The following is a 22081-nucleotide window of genomic DNA, read 5'->3' on the forward strand; positions in this document are numbered from 1 at the left end:
CTATGATGGGGGGGCTGACATAGAGAAGAAAGAGAACTTGACATCTTGTTCCAGAGGGCAGAAAACATACAGTGTTGGAAAGCCCCCTCCACTGGTATGAACAGGGAAAGATGTCTCCAGGCTTTTTCTGCAAGCTGTTGGCAATCCAGGTAAGTCTCTCAGGCTTTTTCTCCTCCAGCTGTAGTATTTAGATGATAAGGGCTAGAATGTCCACTTCACAGGTGTCTGTGAAGACTGAGAAATGTGACAATGTTTCAATATTTGTAAAACTAGCATAATTGTGTGATGATGAACCAATGTTACTGTTATTAACTAAGACGAGTTGATGGAAATTTTAAGTTCAAGATGAAGAAACATTTCAACCTACCAGTTGGCCCAAAGAGGGATGATCTTCCTCAACAAGTAGCAAGTTCACTGTCATGAGAGGTCTTCAGATCAAGACAGAGATGTGAGAGGATGAATTGTTTTGGTTTGGAGAGATGGCCCCTAAGTGCCTCTCTGATGCTTGTATTTCATGACGCAGAGATCATTGACTCGAGGTGAGGGAGATCTAAGAGACTGGTGCTTGGAGCTAGCCGAATGAAGGTTTAATTTGGCATTGCCTCATCACCCTGTGCATGCCAGTGTGTGCCACAGCAAACGTTTTAAACACTGAAATGCATTTAAACCTTAAGTACATTAAAAATCGGGCTTCCCAGGTGGCGCTAGTGGTAAAGAACCTGCCTACCAATGCAGGAGACATGAGTTGCAGGTTTGATCCCTGGGTTGGGAAGACCCCCTGGAGGAGGGTATGGCAACCCACTCCAGTATTCTTGCCTGGAGAATCCCGTGGACAGAGGAACCCGGTGGGCTGCAGTCCATAGGGTTGCACAGAGTCGAACAAGACTGAAGCAACTTAGCACACGTGCACATTAAAAAGATCTAAAAAGTCCATCCATGTCTCTACAGATGAAGCAACTTTGTTCCTTTTTATGGCTGAGTACTATTTCTTTGTATGTATGTACCACATCTTCTTTACCCATTCCTCTGTCAGTGGCCGTGTAGGATGTTTCCGTGGCCTGGCTATTGTAAGTAGTGCTGCAGCAAATATTGTGGTGCATGTGGATTTTTAAATTATGTTTTTCTCTGGATATATGCCCAGTAGTGGGATTGCTGGGTCATATGGAGTTCTATTTTTTAAGGAAACTTCATACTGTTCCTCATACTAAGGAGGGAAGGAGAGTGGAGTGAATTGGGAAATTGGGATTGGCATATATACACTACTATGTTTAAAATAGATAACTAATGAGAACCTACTGTATAGCTTACGGAAACTTACTCAGTGCTCTGTGGTGACCAAAATGGAAAGGAAATCCAAAAAATAACCACACACACATATAGCAGATTCATTTTACTATATGGTAGAAACTAACACAAGATTGTAAAGCAACTATACTCTAATAAAAATGAATTTAACAAGAGAAAGAAACATTAAAAAAAAATTAAAAAGGAACAAGATGGGCCCACACTAGATAACCTCATTTTAATTTTTCTCTCCGGCCCTATGATTAAATCTCTCCATTAAAATTCTGGTTTGAATGGGCCCTTAGGTTTTTCTATAAATCTATTGATGTCTGAATATGGAAAGTAAATTAGAATTTCAGTGCTTACTTATAACTCTTTGCAATGTTTCATAGGAATGGAAGCAGTGTCTTCTTCGGGTTCTAAGCCAAATTCTGAATTGATTTACATCATTTTTCCTTTAAGACTAAGATGTCCTCTGGCTATATTTCTGCATCTAGAGTTCTATTTCTTCTTCTTTTTTTTTTCTTGTTCCTAAACTATTGGGTAACATTGGTGACTTTTGCCTCTCTCCACTCCCTGATTGGCTGGTTTCCAGTGTCAGAGAGATGAATGGATCCTTTTGTGCAAGGAGTTTTGTAATTTAGGGAAGAACTGAGAGCTTTGCCAAAGATAGTATGTGGGCATTTTACACATATTACAGATAATGTGTATATATCAATAACATAATGAAGGTACCATTCAGGCATCACTGTGGGTGGTAGCTAAGTAAGAGACAGCTATATCTCATTTTTAATATATTAAAGACTCTTCTAATTTAGTCAGCAACAGTTGTTGGTCTGTTATTTAAAGAAAAAAGTAAGTTAAAGCAGGAGATTATAAAAACAAAATTGGGGGAAGGCAGGAGGTAAACTTTTTATTTTAACTTAAAACATATATATGTGTGTGTGTATATATATATATGTTTAACAGACACATCCAAACACAATTTAAATGCTGAGTTTTTTATAAAAGACCAAGGACTCTTCTTTGACTATGGCTCTGTCTGTTGCCAATCCGGGGCTTCCCAGGTGGCTTAGTATTAAAGAATCTGCCTGCCAGTGTAGGAGACATAAGAGACATAAGATCCTTGGGTCAGGAATATCCCCTGGAGAAGGAAATGGCAATATTCCAGCATTCCTCCCTGGAGAAGCCCATGAACGAGGAGCCTGGCGGGCTACAGTCCACAGGGTCACAAAGAGTTGGACATGATTTAGCAACTGAACAATGACAACAACAAATTGCCAATCCATGTCTTATATTTTCCCTAAACCACATCCAAAGTGCATTGTCAATGATTTCTAGTTTTTAGTTTCTTTGAGGGAGAGAGTCATTTCAGGACATCTGCTAAGTGAACAGAGTGCAGGATCCTTCTAGATTTTTAACATATATATTTTTTTTAATTTGCTAGCTATCTCTCCCACATCTAAAATTAGAAAAAAATTATCATGGTAAAATACACATAACATAGAATTTAATTTTTAACCATTTTTTAGAGTATACAATTCAGTAGCTTCAAATAAATTCACAGTGTTGTCCAACCATCACCGGTATCCATTTATAGAAAAATTTTCATCATCCTAAATGGAAATTGTACCCATAAAAAATAACTCCCCATTCCTGCTACCCCCAGCCCCTGGTCACCTTTGTCCTACTTTATATCATCATAAATTTGCCTATTCTAGGTATCTTGTGTAAGTGAAATTGTACAATATTTGTCCTTTTGTGTCTGGCTTATTTGACTTAGCATAATGTTTTCAAGATTCATCCATGTTTTAGTATGTCAGCATTTCATTACTTTTCATGGCTGAGTAATATTCTATTGTATGTGTAGACTGCATTTTCTTTATCTGTATATCTGTTGATGGACACTTGGGTTGTTTTTATCATTTAGCTATTGTGAATAATGCTGCTATGAACATTGGTATACAAGCATTTATTTGATTCCTTATTTTGAATTATTTTGGGTATGTATCTAGGAGTAGAATTGCTAGATTATATGATAATTCCATGTTTACGTTTTTGAGGACTCACCAAACTATTTTCCAAAAAAAATCTTTTTTTAAAGAAACTTGTTTTATGAGGACTTTTTAAGGCATTCAGCTTGGTTCTCACAGAAGCCACAGCTTTCTTTACTTTTGGTCCTGTATTTCATCAGTTTCTAGACCATCTAAAGAACTTGGAAAATTACAGTATCAAGTTCAACTTGATATTGAACAGGCTTAGAAACATACAATTGATACTTGCTAAGCATGCAACTCAACTGGTAAGACCAGAAGTCCTTGGAACATACTAGAGAATACCTTTCCAGTAATGAGTCCCAGTGTGCTGTGGGCAACAGCCAATACCTATTACAGAAAAATGGAGAATACTGGTTAATCTGGACAGTAAAACGGTGGCCAGTTAAGAGAGTTTTTACCATTTAACTAAATTATCTTTGTCATGATAAAACATATAAAGGAATTTAGAAACGATTGTGATTCTAGGAAAAAAAAAAACATCTAGGACTGTTAACATCAATATACTAGTTGGGACTCTAGCAGAAGAAAGGCTGACAGAAAAGGCTAGATAGAATGGGAAGTTGAGCAAGGTGGTCATTTTTGTGTCAACTCTTGAATTTAAGAAAATTCTACTCGATAAATGCAGTGGGTTGATTTTCTTTCCTTACAACTTAATTTAGCATGGGTGATAAATGGAGGATAAACAGGGAATACGGAGAGCATGCCTATTCTTAGAAAATACCTTTCAAGTTAAGATTCGAGACTTTGGGATGTGATTAGAAGGTTTTCTAGCCAGTTCTGAAATTAAATCACCGAGCTGTAGGAGGAGTACTTTTATACAGCATCATCCATCCTTATTGGTGACCCAAGTGATTAAAGGTTTGGGAAACTGGCCCTCTAAATATGGGCTAAAGGAACTGGGTTTATTTAGCTTAGAGAGGGAGACTGAGCATGCTGAGGGGGACTTAATAATAGTCTCCAAGAATATGAGGGATATTCTATGAGTGATGGAAAGCAGCTGTTTCCTGTTTCCACTAAGGACTGGATAAGAAAGAATGGAGTTAAATTGCAACAAGTGGGTTTAAGAACTCCTTGGCCATAAAGTTCAAGACAACAAACCCACAAGACCAAAGTCATTTCTCTGTTTCAGAATTTGGTAGCTCACTGACTGTCTTTCTTGGTGGTTTCAATTGGCCTGTTCTTGAACTAGTAAAAAGATATGGAGGACCTTTCACCCGTGTGAGAGTATGAGGTTGTGTGATGTTGGAACCTACCAGTGTTCTGTGGCTGAGGAAGCACTTATCTTCTAGTAAGATTTAAAAAGAAAAAAAATTCAGAATCTCTTTGCTCCTCTTTGATTTGATTTTAAAGTCAGATAATCTAGATCTACTTTCTCTATAAAGATGCATTTAATTAGATTTGCTAGTGTGCATTTTTTCTGCCCATGTTGTCAATGTGGTCATGAATTTTTAAAAAAAATTCTGTATTTTTAGTGAGATTCTGTGTATTTGTATATATACACATATGTGAAAAGTGAAAGTGTTAGTTGCTCAATCCTGTCCAAATGTTTGTGACCCATGGACTGTAGCCTGCCAGGCTCCTCTGTCCATGGAATTCTCCAGGCAAGAATATTGGAGTGGATAGCCATTCCCTTCTCTGTGGGATCTTCCCAACCCAGGGATCCAACTTGGGTCTGTTGCATTGCAGGTGGATTCTTTACCATCTGAGCCACCAGGGGAGGCCCACATACAAATACACACACACATATATATGTTTGCACACATATAGATGTATACAGACATACATGATATCTTAAGTTATGAGATATATACATATATCTCACGGATACATATTGAAGATATTGATATATAATAGATATATACTTATCAGATGTAATTAATTCAACAATGAAAGCAATGTTTTGTTCTAGACAGTGCATCTAAGTATTAGGGATATGAAGATGAGTAAGATATACACTATGATAATTAGAGCTTCCCAGGTGGCACTGGGAAAAAGCTGGCTTAACACTCAACATTCAAAAAACTAAGATCATGGCATCCAGTCCCATCACTTCATTTCAAATAGGTGGGGAAACAATGGAAACAGTGACAGGATTTATTTTCTTGGGCTCCAAAATTACTGCAGATGGTAACTGTAGCCATGAAATTAAAAGACGCTTGCCCCTTGGAAAAAAAGCTATGACAAACCTAGGCAGTGTATCAAAAAGCAGAGACATTACTTTGGTGGCAAAGGTCCATCTAGTCAAAGCTATGGTTTTTCCAATAGTCATGTATGGATGTGAGAGTTGGACCATAAAGAAGGCTGAGAGTCAAAAAACTGATGCTTTTGAACTGTGGCCTTTGAGAAGACTTTTGAGAATCCTTTGGTCTGCAAGGAAATCAAGCCAGTCAATCCTGAAGGAAATCAGTCCTGAATATTCATTAGAAGGATTGCTACTGAAGCTGAAGCTCCAATACTTTGGCCACCAGATGCGAAGAGCCGACTCATTAGAAAAGACCCTGATGCTGGGAAAGATTGAAGACAGGAGGAGACAGGGAAGACAGGGGACAAGATGGTTGGATGGCATCACTGACTCAATAGACATGAGTTTGAGCAAGTTCCAGGAGATGGTGAAGGACAGGGAAGCCTGGAGTGCTGCAGTCCATGGGGTCGCAAAGAGTGGGACACGACTGAGTGAACAACAAGTGACACTAGTGGTAAAGAATCTGCCTGTAGTGCAGGAGACATGAGAGACACGGGTTCAGTCCCTGGGTCAGAAAGATCCCCTGGAGGAGGGCATGGCAACCCACTCCAGTACTCTTGCCTGGAAAACTCCATGGACAGAGGAGCCTGGTGGGCTACAATCCATAGGGTCACAAAGAGTCAGACTGATTGAACTGATTGAACTGACTTAGCATGCACATGTTAATTAGGAACAAAGCAAGTACACAAAGCGTTATGAAATAATACATCATGAAAGAAAGTCAGCTAGAGGAAGAAATTTAAAGATGGAAAGGTGAGTTTTGGAAATGTTACAGTTTTCAGTCAGTGAGACAGATGGAAATGCCTGAAAATGTCTTCTCAACTATTGTTTCACCCTTGTTATTCTATGTTATGTGAATTGTACTGTTTTTCCTGAATTGGATGCGTAGTGTCTTAATTCCCCAACTGGGAGTATTTCCAAGGCAGGAAATCAAATCAAGGTTTGATTTCCAGAGGATATAACTGTTAAGTTGCATCTTGAAAGTTATAGGTATGTCAGCATTAACTACATGTATGTCCCACGTGGTATATTTTCATCTTCTACCAACATTTACTATAATCTTATTAGAAATATTTGCCTCTGTCAGGGACTGTTTTCTCTCATCTGGAAAGGGGTAAGGGCGAATCGTGATCCAAGGGGACTCTGACAACTCTTTTGGCCTTGAAGAATCCAGCATCAGAGTTGAAAAAATAACTTGGAATTGCCTTGAATCATTTGTTCACTGTGAGGCTTTGGGCAAGTTATTCAACCTCTCTGAGTTTCGGTTTCCTTCATCTACCTGACAGGATTAAATTAAATGAAATAATGTGTGCCAAACTCAGGGCTCATGTACTCAGCCCTTAAGTCATGTTTCTTTTCTTCCTTTAGTTCACAAAGGGCATCTCTTGTGTATGGTCGATCATGATTACCTCTAGATTCTCTGCACATAGTGGGGTTTGTTGCACTTGAGAGGTAGGCTTGTAGAGTAAGGTTAGTCTAAAGATTCATGAGGGTGTCTGAGGTCCAGTTATATGATTTTTTCCCCTATTTTGTACTTACTTAATCCAGAAGAAGCTCTAATACTTTGGCCACCTGATATGAAGAGCCAACTCATTGGAAAAGACCCTGATGCTGGGAAAGGTTAAAAGCAAAAGGAGAAGGGGGCAACAGAAGATGAGGTGGTTATATAGCAACACTGACTCAATGTACATGAACTTGAGCAAACTCTGGGACATAGTGAAGGACAGGGAAGCCTGACATGCTGCAGTCCTAGGCACTGCAAGGAGTTGGATACAACTTATCGACTGAACAACCATCCAGAAAAAAAAAGTCTACTATAATGCCAAATTTCCTAGGAAGTGTCTGTTGTTGGACTGCTTGAAACCAATGATGTGCACACATGGAAGGAAAATGCATTGTAAAATCTGCAGGAACACTATGCATTTTTGTTTTACAAGCTTTAAAGGGGCATAAATCAATTTTCTAGATATGCAGGCAGTCCTATTAATAGACATTGATTAAGTCAAGTGCTGTGCTTTGAGATGATATCAAATTGAAGATCCCAGCCCTGGCAAAGGTTTATGAACTTGCTGGAGAGACCAAACACATAAACATGAAGCAACCACATCACGGTTAGACTCAGTCTCAGGAAGTAAATATAAAGCAACAGGGCTTGAGCCCGTAAGTACTGAGGAAAGGCAGGATACAGGTTTGGGTAGGGATTTAATATAGTTCTTGGAGCCTTAGAGTCGTGGTTTGACTGGTTCATAAAACACTATCATTTAAAGACAGACAGAAAGTTTTTTTAAAAAGCAACTTAAAATGCTCACTTCCTATAGAAACCTAAGAACAGCCTGCAGTTGCTTTTATTTGAAATAAATGCATCTTTCTAAATTGTTAGCGTTCAGGCTGATTTCCTTTCAGACTCTCCCTCCACACCATGCCAGACTGCTCCTGCCCAAATTCGTTCTTTGTCTGCGGGATGTGGAATATCCTTATAAATCATAACAAGTCACAGGGAGAGTAAAAATCCCAGCTAGAGACTTACCTCCAAAGTTGAGGCATGTCCCATATTTTATTAAAATGGCGGTGGATTTAGGAACCAAGATTAAGGCCTTTGTCTCTTTATTTGAAGAAGATTTATATTCAGAGCCTTCCGAGGGTGAGCCCGGATCCTCTGACCTGGACTGGTCCTCTGGTCCCTCCCCACATCCCAGCTCCCCATATGAAATACAGTCGGGAAGCAGAACAACAAAACCATTAACTTAACAGCATAGAATTTATGGCTGAAATCTTGCAAAGCTTGTGTCAGCAGAAGAAAATAATTACTGTCACTTTCTTTGAGACACTTGGCTTTATGGCTCCTGTCACCTTTATCAAAACACATGGCTGATTTAGTAGCTCTGTTTTTCATGGCAAATGGCCTGGTGTTACTTTTTTATGCATGTGGCCGTGCCCATGAGATGACAATACTTGGGTAGACTGGAGTGGGACTCAACTTAGATAGTGAATTGGGATACTGTTAATAGTGTGGGTTTAGTCCTGCTGTCACTATGCCAGCTGAGCTTTTTCTCTTGCCCTTTCCTCCTCTAGATTCTCAAATCCAAAGATTTAACATCTCCAACCCAGCGCTACATCGATAGCAAAGTCGTGAAAACCAGAGCAGAGGGCGAATGGCTCTCCTTCGATGTCACCGATGCTGTTCACGAATGGCTCCACCATAAAGGTGACCACTGCTCTCTGTTTTCCTCCTTTGATGTTTTGTGATCCTAAATTATTTACAAAGCACTGGCCGGTGGAGGGGTATTAGATGCCCAGAAAAATGACCTCCTCGACTTCATGTTTTCCAGACAGGAACCTGGGATTTAAAATAAGTTTACACTGTCCCTGCTGCACCTTTGTACCATCAAATAATTACATCATCCCCAATAAAAGTGAAGAACTAGAGGCACGATTTGCAGGTAAATGAAACTTGGGCAAAGGAGGTGGGGGAGGGAAGGCCTCTGTCGATAATCTTCTGGGGGAATGAGGTCAGTTTGCGTGTGAAAATGAGTTTGCAATTGTTTGGTCATTTGTTTGGTCAAAACTGTCGTTGGGGTAAGATACATGAAGGCAGAAAGGGATTGGTTTCCAGTTTACATTGCTCAAAGTATAGTGATGACTTGGCAGTACTAATTGACAGACTTACCAGCCTTCCAGACTCTTAAAGAACCTGTTAAGCCCTTCATTCTTCATTTAAGCAAACCAGCATTCCCTCAGTGCTAGTGTTATAGAAGAAAAAGATAGCATGCATTCCAGGACATCCATTGATAATGCTCCCAAACCCAACATCAGGAATCCACCACTGGATTTCTCAGAAGGACGTCCCCTCCTGCTACAGCCTCTGTGACTAACCTGATCTGTGTCAGAACACACCCCCTTTGCTGACTGATGCCCAATACTCCAAGTGGCTTCTTTATCAGGCTTTCATAATTCGCTTGTAAACACAGAACAGAGTTTTAGTGGTCCCCCCAGCCTTGCTCACCTTTTAGTGAATTAACCAAAAGTCGAAGGGGATGAGGAGATACCAGGGGTTCAAGTCGTGTCTTCCACCAGATGACAAGTCATTGGATGATGAGACGAGCAGAGGGTCTGGGCCAGTTGCGGGTGCAGCACTTGCTCCATACCACCAGGTTAGGGAGCTGATCGCCCTTCCCTAACTAACCCCACCGGGGACCTCCATCCCTTGGCCGAAGGCTCCAATGGCCCTTGCTCATGGAAAAATCCTCCCAGAAGTCTAGAGATTTATTTCAGCCTCTAACCTAGTCATGATTCTTGAGAAGTACAGAGATTAAATGCTTAAGCTGGCAGTCTCTTGAGCATGCTCTGGGAAGCTCGGGTTTCTCCATCTCAGATGGAATCAGGAAAGTGTTGAGGATGCCATAAAAATCAATGAAAAAGCCCTTTCTTCACAGCTTCCCCAAACAGCATTAGGTAAGGGTGACTTCTGTTTCACTTGAACCTCATTCACTGCAGTTTAGTGTGAGGCTCCGTTTAGGTTCATGAGGAAAGTCTTTGAGTTGACCAGTCCTGGGAAGAGAGGCGCCCAGCGGGTGACAAGCCATGTTCTCTAGCCGTGTCATCAGTCGTCGAAGGCTTGAGCCCAGCCTCCGCTGAGGACTGACTGAACTACTGAGAAAGAGTGCCCTTGGACTAGAGGTCAAAGACTCCTTCTGTAGTGACTTTCATAACCAACTCGCCCTGCCTTGGACACTGAACTGCCTTCTGACAAGAGCCCCATTTAGCCGTGTTCCTTGTCACCGGTACTCGTCCTGTCCGTTGCTGTGGGGAGTGAGCCAGCTGCTGCTGCTGGGTGGTCATCACTGCTGTTTGTGACAACAGACAAAGGGGGAAAAAAAAAAGGTATGGCTGATTCTACTTGATGAAGGTAAAGCTAAATGTTTATTACCCGAATGCATTTTTTCAAGGTATTGATGGCACCTCTACCTATACCAGTGGTGATCAGAAAACAATAAAGTCCACTAGGAAAAAAACCAGTGGGAAGAGCCCACATCTCCTGCTAATGTTGTTGCCCTCCTACAGACTTGAGTCCCAACAGTCCAACCGGCGGAAGAAGCGTGCCCTGGATGCAGCCTATTGCTTTAGGTAAAGGACATAAAAAGAAAACAAAAAAGGAATTGTGTTTCTGTTTAACTCCTATACTGCCTTTGCCTTTTGTTTTACTGAAAATGGACTTGAACCGTAACTCGTTGCTTAAAGCCGGGGATAGAAAAATAGCCATCGTATTTTGTAACACCAGAGGTTTAAACAGTTATTTCTATGCTGTCCTCATCAGTTCTTTAGCAACAAACCCACTATGAAGGGAGAAAACTAGCCCCTTGAGTTTCCCCCCCACCCCAAGTCTCTCTGAAGCACTTTGAGGCTGGAGGAGAAAAGGAACCCTTGACTCCCAGAGCAAAGATAGGTTTATTTGAGGAGCGTGATGGCGGCTCCCTAACTGGGGAGACTCGCCATCTGTAGGAGCCTTTCGTCTCCCTGCAGGGTGTGCATGCATGTGTGTGTGCTAAATTGCCTCAGTCCTGCCTCAGTTCTGTGCAATCCTATGGACTGTAGCCCGCCAGCCTCCTCTGTTCATGGGATTCTCCAGGCAAAAATACTGGAGTGGGCTGCGCCATGCCCTCCTCCAGGGGATCTTCCCGACCTAGGGATTGAACCTGCATCTCTTACATCTTCTGCATTGGCAGGCAGGTTCTTTATCATCCATGCCACCTGGCAGGGTACCCATGGTCAGACCTCCTTCACAGACAGTAACAGTGATGAGAGAGATAGAAGAAAAGTGCTGTTTTTTGTGTCTTTTGCTACAGAATACGAGAGAAGGGGGAGTAACATAAATTTATCTCCTATTCCCACATGAGTTCATGGAGGGAAAGTGTGAATGTCCTTCTGTGGTTTCTTAGTGAGCCTGGTGAGAGAAAGGCTCTTTCTTTATGTCATGAGCTATGGGGTGGTGAGAGGTCCTCACTGATAAAGTGCAAGAAAAAGGGTGTTTTTTGTTTGCTAGCGCCAGTGGTTACACTAATAAGCAAGACTCCGTGTTCCTTGATCTCTGGTTTATCCCTAGATCCAGGGCCAGGAAATGAAATAAAGGATTTTTTCTCAAAGGAAAATGCCTGAGATGGTTCTCTGTAAATCGCTGTTGTACTTCATTCATTTTGCATTTGAAAAGGCAATAGAGGCTGGATGGCAAAACGGTGCTTTGTAGGTTGGAAGGGGCTTGGTCTCCGTCTGCCACCTTTCTGCTTATGTCTCATCCTTCAGGGGAAGGGGTTAGTTTTTGAGGACACAGGTAAGAGGGTCAGAGTGTAGTACTCCCAAGGGAAAGCAGTCCAGCAAAGCACCATCACACTCCATTATGAAAGTCTCTGAGATTGCTGTACAACCATTAAAACCGTGTCTGTGATATATGCTTATATATGTATGTATGAAAGTCACTCAGTTGTGTCTGACTCTTTGTGACTCCACGGACTGTCGCCTGCCAGGCTCCTCTGTTCATGGAATTCTCCAGAGTGGTAGTTGTTCCCTTCTCCAGGGGATCTTCTCAATCCAGGAATCAAACCCAGGTCTCTTGCATTGCTGGTGGATTCTTTACCATCTGAGCCACCAGGGAACCCCAATGCTCATATTTACTTGTTGAATAAACAAATGAGTCATTTTTCTGATTTGGAATAAGGGACCTGGAGTGGGACGAAAATCAGCTTTAAACTCTCCATTGCTCTTTCTTTTATCAGAAATGTGCAGGATAATTGTTGCCTACGCCCACTTTACATTGATTTCAAGAGGGATCTTGGGTGGAAATGGATTCATGAGCCTAAAGGGTACAATGCCAACTTCTGCGCTGGAGCATGCCCTTATCTGTGGAGCTCGGACACTCAGCATAGCAGGGTAAGTATGGGCTTCACTTGTCTCTCCGTTCTTGGGCTGCTGACGGTAACTGCTGACAGTTCTACTGAATAGCCCGGTGCCCTTTTGTCATCACACAGGAATGGATGCTGGAGAAACCCTTTTGAATGATGAGAAAAAATTTGGGCTGTAGGTGAACTCAGAAAGCAATCCTCATGAGTTTAGACAGTAGGTCTGGCCTTTCCAATTAGCCTGTAAGCAACCTGAGGACAATTTTAATTTTCTCTTTGTTTTATGTTCTCAACAGCTGTAAGCATAAATAGGTGGAATCAATATCTGACTAAGTGTCAGATACTGTTAAAATGTGCAGGGACCCAGTTCTCTAGCTGGAAAAAGGATGTGTTATCACCCCAATCGGGTCTATCATGCTAGAAAGAACACTGACGACTTCAATAGATGCTTTGGTGGACTGATTCAATGTTGTTGCTGTTCAATCACTAAGTCATGTCTGACTCTTTGCGACCGCATGGACTGTAGCCAGTCAGGCTGTCTGTCCATGGGATTTCCCAGGCAAGAATACTGGAGCGGGGTGCTATTCCCTTCTCCAAGGGATCTTCCTGGATCAGGGATCAAACCCACATCTCCCACATTGGCAGGTGGGTTCTTTGTCACTGACCCACCAGGGAAGCCTGAGTGATTCACTTGCTTGCTTGTTAAGTCGCTTCAGTTATGTCCGACTCTGTGCGACCCTATGGACTGTAATCCTCCAGGCTCCTCTGTCCATAGAATTCTCCAGGCAAGAATACTGGAGTGGGTTGCCATGCCTTCCTCCAGGGGATCTTCCAGACTCAGGGATCAAACCCGTGGTTCTTAAGTGTCATCTCCTACATTGGCAGGCGGGTTCTTTACCACTAGTGCCACCTGATTCACTAGTGTATGACAATTATGAAATTATTTAACTTCTTTGAACCTCAGTTTCTTATCAGTAAAAAGAATAAAAATAATTTTTTGAAATAATAATGTCCAACTCAAGAGTAGATGTGAAAAACGTAAGATGATATACGTGACAATGATTTCAAAAACCAGTGTCCCTAAGTCTTTTTTAATATAAGCTAGAATAAATGAGAATCTGAAAATTTTATTCAGTTACTTTGATGAGATATGAAGTCTCATTCAGAAGTCAGGTCCCAGAGTAGATGTCATGAGTTTCCGGCCCAGATTAGCCAAGACTTTTTCTGTGTAATAATGATATTTTTCCAAATGCTTCTTTCCTGGTGCCTCATCATGTAGAATTTTAGAGATGGAAAGGACTTGATAAGTTATCTTGTCCCACCCTGTGGTACTATCCATAAAACAGATAAATAACAAACACCTACCATACAGCACAGATAAGGGAAAAGAATTGGAAAAAGAATACACACACACACACTCACACACACACACACACACACACACACACACACACACACACACACACACACACACACACATAGGGTTGACCAAAAAGTTCGTTCAGATCTTTCCATAACATCTTAACCCCAGTGATTGTTTTGGCCAACTCAATACATATATATGTATAACTGAATCACTTTTCTGTCCATCTGAAACTAACATAGCATTTTAAATCAACTGTATTCAATAAAAAACAAAATAATCATAAGATAAAATACAAAAAATGGGTTATATTGTCCAAATCCTTCATTTTTCTAAAAAAATCAGAGTCTGTATCATGTAGATGACTTACCCAGGGTCAAACAGTTGGTGACAAGCCAAAGTTTAGGACGCAAGACTCCTGGTTTTATAACCAGGCCTTCATTTGCTCTGTCTTGGCTACACATTGGGGTTATGCCTCTGTAAATCTTCTTATTAAAGGAGCATTAGAAAAATTGCCTTTCACTGCAGGGTAGGAAAATGAATCCGCTGCCAAAAAAAGATCGCATAATGCGTTCAGCTGAATTCGAGAGTTTGGGGAATATCCATTATTTTGGACAATCTGTCTTAGAAAATTCCTCTTGTGTTCAGTGGAAGAATCACGTGTTGGTGGAGGATAAAGTCTATTTATTGATAAATGCTTACGTCCACAAAACTTTCAGTTGACACAAACGGCCCCCCTTCCTTCAGCTGTTTTGCCGACTACCCTGGAGATTTTTGGCTCTCAGGACTGACCATGTGGTTGGCCATGTGAGGGAAGCTTGCTCCTGCCTGTCCCTTTGTCTGAGCTCTCAGGCCAGGCTGTTTCAGCTGGGCTGTGGCAACAGTAGCCGTAATGTGGGAAGGCCCAGTTGCCAAGTAGAAACATAATTCTCCTTCTTGATACACAGAGGGAGTGTGTGAAGGCTGCGACCATGCTTGTTTTTTAAGGAGAGAGGAAGAATCACTGTCATGATCACAAATATGTGGTTTGGACAGTTACCCAAAAAGCCAGAGGTAGCTTAATAAAGTAGTCAGTGTTGGTGTGCTGAACAGATTTTCTGTCTTAGGCTGAAAATGTTGCCGTGGATCTCGAGGAAAAGGTCACTTGCTGTTTGACTAACACATTAATGGCATCCTTGGAAAGGTCTCTTTATCATCACTGAGGATGTGCCATACTTCTGTTGGTAGAAGTCATGTGCTCTTTTGATAGAGGACAGGGTTAAAGGTATAGCACAAACTGTAGAACTTCCTTTTCATTCTGTTTTCAGACTGGCTATCCACCCCTCCAACTTAGCCACTACCATTTACCACATGAAAAGTTAAATAGAGGGTTGATTATTATTAGGATGTTTTTATTATTAAAATCATTGTTATAAGCAAAATGTAACCACTGGATAATTAAGAACATAGATTGTTTCTGAGGGTATTTTTTCACATGATTGTATTTATGAAGCAATGACAAATGAAAAAAATTTGAACTTTTTTTTTCTTTTAAATGAAAATTTTAGGTGACATTAAATTGACCTGAGAAGACACTTAGCGTAGAAATATTTCACACTGCAGACAGGTGTCTTTAGCTCTACCTAAGGATAGATTAACATTCTGCTAAGAATTTTAATAAAGAAAAAGTTATTCTCTTACTTATTTGTGTATTTGTTTCTTCACCTAGCACATGAGTCTAATTTTGTCCAGAGAAGACTTACTAGGGCTATAAAGTTAAAGAGTATAGAGTCCCTGACTGGAGGAAACTCTTCGTCTGGGTGGGAATTGAAAATATCTACTCATGAAACAACTTCAGTTATGAAGCAGTGTAGTTCTGGCTTGTGCTTAGTCACTCAGTCGTGTCCATCTCTTTGTGACCCCATGGACTGTTGCTCGCTAAGCTCCTCTGTCAATGGGGATTCTCCAGGCAAGAATACTGGAGTGGGTTGCCATTCTCTCCTCCAGGGGATCTTCCCAACTCAGGGACTGAACCCAGGTCTCCCGGAATTGCAGATGGATTCTGTAGCTCAGTTGGTAAAGAATCCACCTTCATTGCAGGAGACCCCAGTTCGATTCCTGGGTTGGGAAGATCCGCTGGAGAAGGGAAAGGCTACCCACTCAGATTCTGGCTTGGAGAATTCCATGAACTGTATAGAGTTGCAAAGAGTCAGACATGACTGAGCTACTTTCACTTCACTTCTTTACCATCTGAGCCACAAGGGATGCCCAAGAATACTGGAGTGAGTAGCCTATCCCTTCTCCAGGGGAACTTCCCAATCCAGGAATCGAACTGTATTGCAGGCATATCTATAAGACCAAATGCCAAGTTTGGTATTTGGACCTAGTTTTCTGAGGGCCTGGGAAGTGCAGACAGCAAAGCTATGATCAAAGTAAAGACTCATTGGAAAAACTGGAAAATCTGTTGAATGAGCAATTTTGTCCAATGTATGAAAAAAGGATTCTGTGGGAAAATGATAAATTCAGGGGTTCTTGGGGATGCCTCCCTATTTGACTATAATTGGAGAATAAGGAAAGTGTAAGCCAAAATCATTTAAATTGCCTACTCAGTACTGGAACTGTACTGGAACATTGTGCCATGGTTCTATTTAAAAATATCTGCCTTAGTTTTTTAAGGAATCTCCACAGTGTTCTCCATAGTGGTCAGGATGGAGGGGACACATGTATGCCTATGGCCAATTCATATTGATAATTCATATTCATATTGTATGCAAAAACCATCACAATAATGTAAAGTAATTATCCTCCAATTAAATAAATAAATTTAAAAAATAACTACCCTTATTTTTGTTTGGGCCTTTCCTATGTTTTCTTTCTTCTCCTGCATTCTTTCAGGTTCTCAGCTTATATAATACCATAAATCCAGAAGCGTCTGCTTCCCCTTGCTGTGTGTCCCAAGATTTAGAGCCGCTCACCATTCTCTACTACATTGGCAAAACACCCAAGATCGAACAGCTTTCTAATATGATTGTCAAGTCTTGCAAATGCAGCTAAGATTCTCGGAAAAGTGACAAGACGATAATCGCATGATGATGATGGTGATGATGGTGACAAAGGCAATGTTTGTAACAAGAAAACACAAAAAGAGCCTTGCTTCATCAGTGTTAAAAAAAAAATTGAAAAAGCGGTACTAGTTCAAACACTTTGGAAGTGTGTGTTCTGTTTGTTAAACCTGGCATCTGAAATGAAAAAAAAGTTGAAGGCTTTACTCTATATTTTACCTACTCTGTAAGTGAGAGAGACAAGAAGCAAAACCTTTTTTTTCTTAAGAAAAAAATAAACACTGGAAGTATTTGTTAGTGTTAATTATGTGAAAGAAAAAAACAAACAGGAAAATCCCGTTCAGTGGAGTTGCTGTACATATGTTCTTATCCCATGCCTCACTTGATTTTTCTGTATTGCTATGCAATAGGTGTCTTTCCCATTCTTACTCTTAGAGTTAACAGTGAGTTATTTATTGTGTGTTACTATATAATGAACATTTCATTGCCCTTGGAAAATGAAACAGGTGTAAAAAAAGTGGAGACCAAATACTTTGCCAGAAACCCGTGGATGGCTTAAGGAACTTGAACTTAAACGGGCCAGCAAAAAGAGGTCATATTAACAAGATGAAAAATGCAAGTGAGATCTATTATATGACCGAGCGAGCCTGCATAAAGAGAAAGACCCTGCAAATACATGCTCTGTACCAACTGCCCGAAGAAGCTTCTTGTAAGGTTCAAAACTGAAAAGCCTGTTAATAAAGGAAACTTTCAGTCAGATTAAGTCTGTAAGATTTTTTTGTTCTCTTTAATTGTAAATGGTTCTCTGTCAGTTTAGTCAACCAGTGAGACGTTGAGATGTTTAGATACGTACTGGTCAAACTTCAGACCTTAAAGTATTGCTGTGTAGCTACGCTCTAGATTTTTCTTTCGTTTCGGTGTATGTAACCATACCTATATTATTACAATAGATGGGTATAGAAGCCAGTATAATTGGAAACACAACTGCAGATCTCTTTTGCAAATGATGAAATCAAAACATTAACTACTTTATGTGTAATATGTAAATTTTTACCATATTTTTTTAATGTTCTATAGTAACACCAACTCTGATTTAGATTGGACTTAAATTTGGGCTCTTTCTAATGATTGTTGGGAATTGTTTGTTTCCTTTAGCTGGCCAGAACTTTTGAATAAAGCCCCTGTATTTCGACTTGCACTACAAATACATGTTTGATAGTATTTGTTCCACTTGTGCTTGTTCATTGTCCATTATTATGACATAAACTACCTGAGTCCACTTGTCCTTTTTTTTTCTTTTATAAAAAGACATAGTTTTCCTTCATTTTCTAAGCATCATTACTAATCAGTTCAGACATTAACAAGCTTTTATTTTAGGAAAATTGGGGATTATAGATACATAGATAATTGAGGTGAAATGTTTTAGTTTTAGCCAGGACTTAAGGATCTGACTGGAACTCAGAGTCTTAGTGACTGGTTTAAGAAAGGTGTCTCTAACTTGGTTTAGTCAGTATTTTCACAGAATTCTGCTGTTGAAAAAAAGAGCAGACAGATCACAGGAAACAGCTTTTTCTTTAATCGAGTTTTTAGTGTTCAGGGAAAAATGGAAAGATTAACATTTTAGTTGATTTTTTTAAGGAAGAAAAAATAAACCCATGTCAGCATGAGTCATTTAGTGTATTTCACTGAAATTAAGGTTTTTATAGATGTTCTTTAAAGGTTGCAAAGGCACAAGGCAAATTCTCCCGTGATCAAAAAGTCCTTTCTTTCCTCTGAATGTGACTTACCAAATCAGAGGCTAGAATTTACCTTGCCGAAATACATGATTTGCTACATTTTTGCAGAGGAGGTAACCTTGGGTTTGTAGGATATGTCAGTTTGTCAGTTGTCACTTATTTAGCTTTAGAATAATCATTAATAGTAAGACAATGGAATATTTGCAGTTTTACCTAAAGAGCAGCACAGTGAGGTGTGAATCCAGAGTGAAGTTGTTTGATATAGAGTTTTTCTTGGAATTTCCTGGCCATTATTAAAATGACAGATTGGATTTGTTTGAAAACTGGAAAAGCAAGAGATAGGATGCCACAATACCAAACAACCTTTGGATTGGGTGAAACCCAATCCCAGATTGGAGTGTGTTGATTTTTTTTTTTCTCTTCCACTTTTCTATTCATTCTATGTAAATCACTTTTATTTCTGCAGGTATTTTCTTTTCAGATAGAATGACATTTTGTTTTGTATTATTTTGTCTTTCCTCATGAATGCACTGATAATATTTTAAATGCTCTATTTTAAGATATCTTGAATCTTTTTTTTTTTTTTTTAGTTTGGGGGGTTCTGTAAGGCCTTTTTTTCCCTAAGTAAATATTGCCATGAGACGGGAGGGAGGTGGGAGGGAATGGGGAAAATGTTAGTATGTGGGTGGGATGGGGCTACAGTTTTTCTGTGTTAAACAGCAATGCAGTTTTATGGTTGGCATGATTTTTTTTTTAATGGAACATAAGAATAGCTGTTTTGTATTTTGATGACTGATTACGCTGTATTTTAACACAATGTATGTCTGTTTTTGTGGTGCTCTAGTGGTAAATAAATTATTTCAATGATATGTCGATGTGTTTTTCCTGTCCATTGTGGAGATCAGAGAACGCTTCTAATGCAGAGAGCATTTAAGCTCAAGCTAGAAAAGTCATACCAGCTTTAAGATCATGCTTTTTTTTTTTTTTTCCTCAAAGAGATTCAGTCCAGAGATGTCATACTTTATAGTTCAAGAGCCAGGATGTATCTATCAAAGCCTGAAGAAAGCCCTGTGCAGTCTTTTTATTCCCTTGTTTATTGCTATTTGGTAATTGTTGGAGATTTAGTTTCCATCCAGCTTGACTGTCTACCAGAAAAAAATGCAGAGAGATGTTTGGACCATGCCTTGGCTTTCTGATCCTATGTTCTGCCAACCCCAGGGCCAAAAGAACTGGTCTAGACAGTATCCCCTGCAGCCCCATAACTTGGATAGCTGCTGAGCCAGCCAGATATAACAAGAGCCATGTGCTCCTTGGGATTGATGGTTGAGACCAGCTACTCCTCTCTCTATTTCTCCCCTACCGCTGTACCAAAAACCCCTTATTCCCGCAAGCTTCCTTGGCTGTTCCCTACAAGACCAGACTTTGCAAGCAAGTTGCCAGTCTCTTAATAAATAGAGCTAATTAAAAAAAAAAGTCATTGTGGCTCTATCTGATTGCCTGCTTTATCTCATGAGAGAACTAGTTTGTGCCTGTTGTCTGAAAACATCACCTAGAAACAAACCATCCATTCAGGTGAATAGGTAGAACAGAGAATGGTTCCTTTCCTGCCATTTGTGTTTCATCTTTTATATTCAACTCATAGAGGAAGTGTTTCACTTTGAAATAATTCGTGTGTGCTCTGCAGGGGGCTAGTACCAGGCCAGTACCACCCCACATCACCTTTATCTGACACGTGAGAATAAGAAGGTATCATAGGGTTCTGAAAAGAGTCCCCTAAGAGCTATATCAACTTGGACAAATTTGTCAGCCACTCTGAGCCTCTGTTTCCTTATCTTTAAAATGAGGATGAGATGACCTGCTTTACAGGGCTTTGCATGTTTGTTTCTGTGCCCTTCCTATTGTTAAGTAAATGGACGTACAAAAAGTACTTTGGTGTTTGGCCTGTAGTTGATGGTCAGTAAATCATAGTCTTGACAACATTTCCCAAACCGAGCTGGTTTGGGCTCTGCAATCCTGTTGTAATGAACTTTTTAACATCTGTTCAGACTTTAAGCTGGGGCCATATTTCTTCCTCTTGTTACTAAATGTGTAACCTCTAGACCCTCATCTCCTCAATGAGTCAGGCCATCAGTTATTTCGGAGAATATTCTGTCGCTCGCTCTCTTGACTGTTTGGTCACATGACTGACCAGAAATTGTTTCAGCTGGTGGGGAAATGTTCAGGTAAGACTCTGCTTCCAATCCACCAACTGAATTCAAAATAAGAGAGTCAAGGTGGTTAGTTGAAGGACCCATTTTCTAAGATGGTGGTTGTGAGAACTCCAGTTTGTTGAGCACCCACCAGCTATGTTCTTTGTTATCTTACTTAATCTCACATATCACCCTAGGGTGTAGGGTTTTTTGATAGAATTCCATTTTACAGAGAGGTAAGCAGACTCAGAATGGTTAAATGACATGTCCAAGGTCACCCAGTTTGTAAGAGGAGGGTTGAGAACTTCATTGTTCGATACACTAGCTACTAGCCATGTGTGACTTTCAAGCAACTGAAATGTGGTGAATCTGAACTGAGTTATTCCAAGGTATAATATACAAACCATTCTTTGAAGACTTAGGACAAAAAAGAAAGAATGTAAAATGTCTCATTACTTTTTTATATTGATTACATGTCTGAATAATACTATTTTGAATATATGGGATTAAATAAAGTATATTATTGAAATTATTTCACCTGTTTCTTTTTATTTTTTAATACAATTATTAGAAAATTTAAACTTACACATGGGACTCGTACCCTATGTTCTATCTCTCCAGAATTTCTTTTTGATTCTTAGAACTTCCCCATCTCTCTGCTTACTCTGCCCATCTCTTCTTACATGCCATCTACTTTATCCATTAGAGCCCTTTGCATATTGTTGTTGTTTAGTCGCTAAGTTTTGTCCTACTCTTTTCACCCTCATGGATGGCAGCATGCCAGCCTTCCCTGGCATATTAATCCTGGTTGTTTTAAATTACAGATCTGGTAATTCCAACATCCCATGTCTGCTACCATCTGTTTTTTCATCCTTGGAGGGAGGGGGTTTGCCTGGTTTCCTCTTCTCTTTTTTGGATCCAAGAAGATTTGCTGATTTTTTTCAGTCGGTTCAGCTTTTTATTAGTTGTTAGGACAGAGTGGTGACTCCTAAGCTCCTTACACGTGGAGCCAGAAGTTCTTTCTACCTCTCTGTTGGACAGCTCTCTATTAGAGTAGAGAATAGAATGGTGTAGAGTTCGATAACAGCTCTGTTCGAAGACTAAGCTATTCCCATAAACTATATGACCAGCTTTTGTTTTTGTAATTAACCTATCATTAAACAATACTGAGTCAAACACTAGGAGACTGTTTTTGTAGGTTGTGATTTGTTGAATGTTGCCAATTCTTTAGGGTTCAACCTATAAAACCTAGGTTCAACCTAATAGTTGGAACTAATTA

General features: G+C 40.1%; 1 protein-coding gene across 2 annotated transcripts in view; it reads left to right on the forward strand.

Moving 5' to 3' along the window:
- The window catches only part of TGFB2 (transforming growth factor beta 2), a 93154-nt gene extending 71842 nt beyond the window's left edge, over positions 1-21312 (forward strand). For both annotated transcript variants that reach the window (XM_065938343.1, XM_065938344.1), the window contains 5 exons: positions 8656-8788; positions 8913-9023; positions 10530-10707; positions 12351-12504; positions 16711-21312. In XM_065938343.1, the coding sequence (XP_065794415.1) occupies positions 8656-8788; positions 8913-9023; positions 10530-10707; positions 12351-12504; positions 16711-16869 (735 nt within the window). In that variant the 3' untranslated portion in view covers positions 16870-21312. The remainder of the gene's footprint in view (positions 1-8655; positions 8789-8912; positions 9024-10529; positions 10708-12350; positions 12505-16710) is intronic.
- The last annotated feature ends 769 nt before the right edge of the window (positions 21313-22081 follow it).

The sequence above is a fragment of the Muntiacus reevesi genome, chromosome 5 (genome assembly GCF_963930625.1).
Source record: "Muntiacus reevesi chromosome 5, mMunRee1.1, whole genome shotgun sequence".
Lineage (NCBI taxonomy): Eukaryota > Metazoa > Chordata > Mammalia > Artiodactyla > Cervidae > Muntiacus > Muntiacus reevesi.